Below are 8,646 nucleotides of genomic sequence, written 5' to 3'. Positions count from 1 at the left end.
TGCTTATGTTAGTCGCACAGATTTCATCCAAATGTCACGCAAATCGGTACACATGATCTCTGTAGTCATGTGATCAAGACGAGTCTGTTGGATTTCTCAGATTCTACACTGATTGGCTAACATTGCCTTCCAAAGTTTTCAGGAGTGGCCCGTTTTGTACGAAATGCTGCACATCCAGAATTCTATCCTCATGCTATGAGTGATCTGGCTCTGCATTTCCTCAACAAAATGAAGAAAATTGTTGCAAAAAAACAAAAAAACATGTTTATATTACTCCTAAACATTTTGCCAAACATCTCACACAGTCCTATCCTCCTGGTGGAGACCTGTGCCCAGAAGGGCACTTTTTCTAGTTACATATATAAAGCTATTATATAATTTGTAGAATAAAAATTCTGTATTCAAGCCATCACGGGGTGAGAGAACGATAGAAATTGTCTGTAACTAAAACTTTACTAAAATCGCACTTGATGCTGAAACAAACTGCCTCACATTGTTTCACACAAAAAAAGAATAACAGCTACGTAAAGTTTGTCTTGTTTTATTGTCTAACAAAAGACAGACATTTCCATTCCAGACAAGACTTCAAATTCCACAATTTCATTAAGAAATAACAAATTAATTACAACATAAGAAACTATACAAACAGCATAGCTGGTGCGTCCAGGCCGCCGTTTGTATGAAATAAATGAAAAAAATAAACACCTGTTGATTCTAGACTGGTCCTTACACACTGGAAGTTTATTTCGGTGGATTAATTCCCATCAATTTAAACTGTCATGAATTCATCCACACAGAACACAAATATCATGTGGCGATAAAGCAATGCTCTTTTTCAAATTGAGGTTAATGTTTCAAATCAAAGCATCAACCTGTATGAAAGACATGAACTGCATGTATAGTTTGATGTGAAATGTTCGCCGTCACATTTTCAAATGGTTTATTCATTGTGCTCCCCAAAAATGCATCAATTTTTCAAAACCATTCACTGGGAGCGTTGTAGTGGAGTTCATACAACGCTTATTAAAAATATATTGTTGATAGTTTTGCTGTTGTTAAATCTCTGCCTGCGTTTTACTTCAATTCATGACGTGGTTTTCTTATTTTGTTGGATTCTTCGTTTGCCGCAAAGGATCGCTAGACAAATGAAAATTCAATTTGTATTCAAGCCATCACAGGGTGAGAGGATAGAAATTAAGCCTTTTTTGGGGGTGAAATACCCACTAAATAAATGTGCCCGGCATTGTAGGGCTACCGTCCGCGTTATAGATGGTCCTCCAAAAAACAAAACAAACAAAAAAAAGAAAATCAATGTCAAGGAAGGCCCTTGATCGCTGCAGTGTTCGTCGAGTCTTTTACCCCCAATATGGGTAAATAAGATACTGAAATATCCCCTCCTCCCCTCCCCAAGACCCAAACACACCCCAACTCTTATCCACATACGCCCTATTTTATACTCCCGTCCTACGACGGTATCGAATGGCCGAAATAGCTGATCTACAAGTTTCACAGCACGTTGTGAGCATATACTGTAGGTCGGCTATTTTGGCTGTTTGATAATTTTCAATTACAACAACGTTTTTGTTTTCTAGTTCTTCTTGGCCTTGGGCGAGTCGTACTTTCTCTTGCTGGAGTACCACAGGAGCAGGGGGATCCCGATGGACGGGAGGGTCATCACGCCGAACGCTGCCCAGTCCAGCTGTAGAGAACACACACACACACACACACGAGAAGTTAGATTAGTCAAATGAACACACATCTGAAGTCAAACCATGGACTATTTGTGACAGGGAATGTAGTCAGCAGTTCTCCTAAAGCACTGGTTCCCAAACAGTGGGTCGGGAGACTCGGGACCCATTTGTGGGTCACGGACCAATCTTTGTAGGTCACGACCTGAGTAAAAATGACTTTTGGCTCCCTGAAGTTAGAGGCACAGTTTGCAGAAGACTTACATAGTGAGGAGAGAAGCGTCTGTCAAACTCTCTCTGAGCCAAGATCCCGCCCTGTCCTGGAGCGCTGGTGTAGCCAACCTGTATGACAACAACATACCCATCACATTAGCTGTTGAAAAATAGCAGGTGCCGTGGTATGAGCTTGTAGAGAAAAATTGTGAAAATGTGGCACGAAACTTTTTTAAATTGAACTAAAATCTTTGCTTCTAGGGGGTCCCTGGTACAAAACATTTTCAGATGAGGGTCGGTGGCCGAATACAGATGATGTTGGGGGTCCTTGACATGAAAAGGTTTGAGCACCACCATTTAGAAGACATTTGTACAATCTGATCTCAGGTCTTAATGGGTTAAAGTAGTGAAAACAGCCGACTTGCAAGCTCGGGATGCGAGGCGTTGTGAGCTTGTAGATCTATTTTCACACTGTTGTGACACGATTTTTAATTTTTCATGTTCCATGAATACCCAGGAACTGAATGGAAACAAGACCTCAAGGACATTTTTTCTGTGATATCCTTTTGGACTAAGTGTTTGACTGTACTCTGTACCGTTTACATTTCTGCCTAATAAAGTATTCAATCCATCAATTGTACGGCAAAGTATAAACTAGGCCTTTAATTTGATCAGGCAAATTGATTTGAATCGATTTTAAGAAATGTATTTGACATTTCTCACATTGATTAGCCGATACATAAAACAAACTTGTGTTCTTGGTTATTTGATTAATCACATACGTAATAAAATAATCAACAGATGCAGCCCTAAAGCCCAAACAACACCAAAATGGTCGGGTCGGGACGAGACGGTTTTTAATGCATTGGTGTGGTTGACCTTAAAACGGTTTGTCCCAAGGGGTCCCTACTGGTGTGGTTTGGGCTTTACATGTGTTTTTATTAACCCATTAAGACTGAGAAAGCCTCTGTCATTTTTGAGTGGTGTAAACCACTCCTACGACTGGCTTTGTTAGTTTGTCTGTCTGTCTGTTCGTACCAAAAAATGAGCACGGTTGCTATGGTCACCCAGTTCACACGGGTGTGATTTCATTACGTCAGACATTACGTCAGACCACAGCTGATCAGTCTATATAAGACCTTACACCACTCAGTTCACATGGGTGTGAACTGGGTGACCATAGCAACCGTGCTCATTTGTTTTAATACTATGGCTATTCAAAAAATAGCAGATATGCAAGCTCATAACACTTTGTGCTGCTCTCAAGAGTTCAATTATTGTTAATATCTGCATTAAGTCTACACAATTAGAGAATGTAAAAGAATTGTTATTTTGATCAACATTTGCCTGTTGTCTCTCCTATGGTACCACATCAATACAGCATGGAATTGCGGACAAAATCTTATCCAACAACAAAATAATAGTATTATATAATGTGGGTCTGCAAGGCTAAATCTCATCAAATGGTGGTCCGTGGTTCAAATACCAAATAAATAATGGATCTTGATATGAGAAAAGTTGAAAACCACTGCATTAGAATACTCACCACCACTTTACCTCCCTCCTGGGCCAGGTAACTGACAGAGGCTGAGGTGAAGTTAAAGTATCCGGCCTTGAGGGGGCGCAACACCACAGTGTGAGACACATTGCTGGCACTGGGAGGGTGAGGGTTAAGGTTCACATACACACGATATGTCAATACCTTTTAGTTCATGATGATTGTCATACAAATTAATTCATTGTGTTTTTGGCAGTAAACACGGTAATAGAGCAATACAAAGATAGATATATTGATGTTTGCGTTTTTAGCCTTTTCTAAACAAAATGCACAAGGCCACGTATTATTGTATACTACTTAAAAGACGATCTGCAAACTCACCATCGTGGCACATTGTGAGCTTGCAGATCTACTACGTAATGACACCCACAAGATGGAGACATACTGAGTTGTGTTAAGAGTCTGTTGGTCATCATATTTAAAAGGATACGGTGCGATTCTGTCCCATTTGACGTTCAGCATTCCTGAGACGATCCCAAAGTCCTCCGGGGGGAAAGAGTCATCGGACAGCTCTACCTCCAGGGCAGCGCTGTGGAGGAAAATAATAATAATATCAATAATATTGATTTGTGTGCGTGTATAATATATATATATATATATATATATATATATATATATATATATATATATATATATATATATATACATATTTTTTTAACGCATCCTACCCACCCCCACCCAACTACCAGGAGCAGTGCCACTGAGTATAGTCATAGATGTATGTAAAAAATAGATGCCTCATTGGCCGTTCATTCGAGCGACCACTATTGACGCGAGGGCGGAAGTGCGCCGGACGTGCGGAAGGCACGCTGCGCCTTCCGCCACTCAAGTGACTAATACTGGCCAATCACAATCACAGCGAGTCTTTTCCGGGAATTGTCAGACCCGACTATCTGCTCTAGTCTCACTAGTGCCTCACTAGTCTTGCGTTTTTATACAATATACAGTAGGTGGTCTCAGCTTCATCCATCTCTCAGATAAGGGGTCCTTGGGCTGAAAAATGTTGGAGTCAGGACCCCTGCTTTATGGTAAATGTATATAGCACAAGGCACCAACCTGCTCATCAGGAGCAATAAGGGGTTCAGTGTCTTGCTCAAGGTAAGGTTGGGCGATATGCCAATGTTTTTCAATCGCCCATCGTCTGTCCAAAAATCGCCGATGGACGATATATTCGTGTCATAAAAGTAAAGTGAGAACAGCTCACTACAGGTCGCAAAAAAGCCAGATCTACAAGCTCTCAAGGCGCCGCGTCCTGCCTGCTTTTGCAGCGCCGTTCGCTACGCGTTGAGAGCTTGTAGATCCGTCTATTTTTGCAGCGCAGCTGCGCAGCCAGGGTAACAAAATAAAAAATAAGTTACAGGTGGAGATGAAGTGAAGTTGGAACGGACAAGCAGCTGCAAGCCAAGCTAACATCACAACCACTGGCTGGTGACAGTGTTGTTAGCCGCAGCAACATGTAGCCTGCCCTTGTAACTTCTCCTCCTCCCCGGAGAACTCTTGCCTCCCCGCACCGTCGGAGGGCTGCTGCTGCTGATCCACAAGCTCTCAAGGCATCGCGTCCTGCCTGTTTTTGCAGCGCTGTTCGCTACGCGTTGAGAGCTTGTAGATCTGTCTATTTTTGCAGCGCTGGTGTCGGGGTTCGTTCACGTTGTCAATAAAAAAATAACCTAGATTACAGGCGGAGATGAAGTTCAATCAGTGGGTTGAATCAGTAGCTAAACTAAGCGCTAAACTAACGATCCCCGAGCCTACACTAGCAGCCTGTTTTTTATTTTCCCCCCGACTTCACGGGTGGCGCATTGGGATTGTGATGAGACACGAGACAGCAGTGTGCATTCTGTTGTGACTGTATATTATTAAACTGCATGGGTCTGGAGCATAAACAACATGTAGGCTACAGTACAGTAGCCTCCCTCGGCTCGGTCCCTCCCAGCCTTTACTCTGGCTGCCAGAGTGTTCCCCGATGCTGCGGTGCGGGGACTGGGAGCATACCATTACGGGAGGAGGGGTTTTCCACCCGGCCGCTGTTACTATTTTGCTGGCCCAAATTGATTTTGCAAAAGAAAAAAATCGTCCCGAAAAATCGCCTAATAAAAATATTCGGCGATTGGACTCGTACATTCGCGATTGACGATAGATTCGTATCGTCACCCAACCCTAGCTCAAGGACACTTCGACACCAACTGTGGGGGAGCCAGGGATCGAACTGGGAACCTCACGGTTCCCATCCGGCTGCTCTACCCCTGAGCCACAATGATTTGGGCATATCATATGGTAAATGGACACACACTGTACCTGGTGCCAACGTTGTAGATGTTGTACTGCAGGGTGAGGTCTCTGCCCTCCACAGCGTAGCGGTTCAACAGGGCCTTAGAAGCCAGCAGGCGAGCCCCCTCCTCTCCCGTTCCCACTCCCAGCACCGCCAACAGCACAAACACAAGCACAGTCCTCATCTGAAAACACACACAACCACACAGTTGAGTTAGGGCTGAAAAAATATCCATAATCAATCATTTAATTATAGAGTAGCAAACCTTATTTTAGGGCATATCATTATAGGCGATAATGATGAAAATCTACAAGCTCACACTGTGTCGCTATGCATCGAGCTGTGAGCTTGTACTCATATTTCACCGGTGTGCAGCGAAATATATGAGTATACACATGGACTTTGGAAGAATTAAGACTGGGGATTCTACTTGCAGTGGTTGCAAAAAGAATGCTCCAGTTTAAAGGCTTTGGCAAAAAAAAAGCTTTTTTACATTACAGTAGTAGAGGTTGCTAATCTACCTAGCCTACGTCTACAATTAAGCAGCCTAGCTAACACGTAGCATGTCTACATCGCATACACTGATAAGTCTTATCTCAATGCACTCAATTAATTAGAGTAGGCAGTTTTCAAAAATAACAATAAAAAATGCACTTATAAATCACTGGACTTGTACTAGTACACTGAGATTTGTACATCGGCTAGGGAAAAAACTAAGAAAAAAGACAAAAAAATACAAAAAATTAAATAAAATGCGTCAGGGTGAAACATAAATAAATCCACATTAGTAAACAATGTCATGAGTTAAATGTGAACGCGCTGCAGTGAATGGATCTCATCGTGAGACGCCTTGCCCTTTACGCTTACGTGTACTTGACTCGACCATTCAAACTGCTACAAATTGTAACATTTATACATTACACAACAACATCCACACCGATAAATGTCATTATACGTCTATGGATCCAGGCAGAGCGTCAAAACGTGGACACGTAATGTTTATTTTATGGTAAATAAAGCGTAAACACGGACGCTTACGTGTACTTGACTCGACCATTCAAACTGACAGTAGGCTACTACTACGGCTAAGCTACAAAATCGTCCATAGTTTTTCTACATTAAAACATTGTCCGCGCCTATCCATAATCTATTAAACGTGTTTAGGAATGTAGGCAGAGCGTTGAAACGTGTGTATTTAATGTCTATTTGAGGTAAAATAAAGAGAAAATGGAGGAGAAGGTTCTCACCGCTGCTCTGCTGTTCTGTTACTCCAATGTAGAAGGACTGAGCGAGGCTACGCAAGCGCACAAGGTGTGAGTTCGTGCTTTGATGACGTGTAGACTGGGATCGCTTCCGCTTCCCCGGGGTTTCACATCCGGTCTAGAGCGGATACGGAACCGGTTAGTTAAAGGACCGGATACAGTGGGCGGGCTCTAAGACCGGACGAACGTTTTAATTTAGGGTATTTGAAAAGAGTTTTTGATTGATTGATTGAAATATTTATTAACAGTTTGCAGAATTACAGTACATTTCTAGCACAACTCAATACAAAGACTGTGAACTGTGAGTGGACGACCCAATGAAGCATTACACTTGTTTACAAGCTTTTTGATTGATTGATTGAAATATTTATTAACAGTTTGCAGAATTACAGTACATTTCAAGCACAAACTCAATACAAAGACTGTTAGCGGGTCCACCTTGTTCAATTCATCAAAACATTTAGAGACGTACAAATAGACACTTCTATATAGCCAAAGAACAGAACAGGAATTCATCATAAAGGAAGTAAAAAAGGAAAAGAAACATATACAGTGAGGGGAAAAGGGGTAGGGGGGGGGATTACTATTTGATTGATTGATTGATTGATTGATTGATTGATTGATTGATTGATTGATTGATTGATTGATTGATTGATTGATAAAACCAGAAAAGGCACTATAAGACTTGTTTACATCAGGGATTAAATAGTAATCTCAAGCAAGGCTGCATGACGGCTTCTCAGTTAAAGTGGGTGACAACTGACAATATTATCACACAGAAAAATGAAATTACCTAGGTTCCATCCTGGAGGCAAATCTTTCCTGTGATAAAATGACCACCAATGTAATCAAAAAAGTCAACCAAAGAACAAGATTCCTGTGTATACAGGATTTCCTCACTGGTCAAGAAAAACACCTTGAAGAGTCAAGACCATAACAGGAGCCCTCATACAAGGTTTCTTCGGTTCATTCACCTCATGGTACCACAGCTAGCACCTCAAAGGCCCTTCAAACAAAGCTCCAGACTTCCCAAAACAAATTGGTCTGGTTTCTACTTACTCCTTACTCCCAGAACCCACCTGGCCATGGTGGCCACTGGCCACTTCACCCTCATGCCCATTTTGATAGGCTGGAGGGGGGGGTCTTTAACTTGAGCCTATTCTGGGTTGCACCATCATGGTCACTATCACCATCACCAGCAGAGGGAGGTGTTGTCTCTGTATTGAATGCTATATTTAGTTTGCATAGTACATTCATAAAGTTGTCATAACACTGCATCAGGGTTTATTAATCTCTTCAGCTCCACACCCAAAACAGAAATGTAGTGTCTCCCCACGAGAAAAATGCATTATGAATCAATCAATCAAACAAACACTCAATCAAACAAACACAATTGTGAAAAAGCAGATTATTCATAACATTCCTATAAAGTCATAAATAATTATGTATTATAGGCTAATCTACCCGACAGCACATACAGTCATTAAAATATGCCTCACATTTACGAGCTGCAACATTAAATATACTACTTTCAGTGCTTTGCTTTTACTCAAGCAAAGTTTTGAACAGAGGACAGACAATGTAAAGTTTGTAAACCATCCTGAGGCAAGCTAGAAGCTGTAAGATACTGTGCCTTTGTTGATTGATTGATTGATT

The 8,646-nt window shown here is 41.6% G+C and overlaps 1 protein-coding gene across 1 annotated transcript; it reads right to left on the bottom strand.

Moving 5' to 3' along the window:
• Positions 1 to 525: 525 nt before the first annotated feature.
• On the bottom strand, positions 526 to 7,093 carry ssr2 (signal sequence receptor, beta). Its single transcript, XM_079522146.1, has 6 exons — positions 6,976 to 7,093; positions 5,755 to 5,912; positions 3,890 to 3,988; positions 3,448 to 3,556; positions 1,953 to 2,030; positions 526 to 1,699 (listed from the first exon to the last, which is right to left on the bottom strand). Exons 2-6 carry the CDS (start codon positions 5,910 to 5,912, stop codon positions 1,589 to 1,591), a joined length of 555 nt encoding a protein of 184 aa, XP_079378272.1. The 5' UTR covers positions 6,976 to 7,093; the 3' UTR covers positions 526 to 1,588.
• Between the last annotated feature and the right edge of the window lie 1,553 nt (positions 7,094 to 8,646).

Source organism: Electrona antarctica (assembly GCF_951216825.1).
Source record: "Electrona antarctica genome assembly, chromosome: 15".
In the NCBI taxonomy this organism is placed as follows: Eukaryota; Metazoa; Chordata; class Actinopteri; order Myctophiformes; family Myctophidae; genus Electrona; species Electrona antarctica.
Note: the sequence above shows the minus strand (reverse complement) of the source record. Positions and strands in the feature narration are given on the sequence as shown.

Coding starts and splice junctions, on each gene's coding strand:
- ssr2 (XM_079522146.1), bottom strand. CDS start 5,912: ATGAGGACTGTGCTTGTGTTTGTGCTGTTGGCGGTGCTGGGAGTGGGA. Junction 3,989..5,754: donor ATCTACAACGTTGGCACCAG/GTACAGTGTGTG, acceptor TTTCCTCCACAG/CGCTGCCCTGGAGGTAGAGC. Junction 2,031..3,447: donor AGGAGGGAGGTAAAGTGGTG/GTGAGTATTCTA, acceptor GTTGTCATACAG/GTTGGCTACACCAGCGCTCC.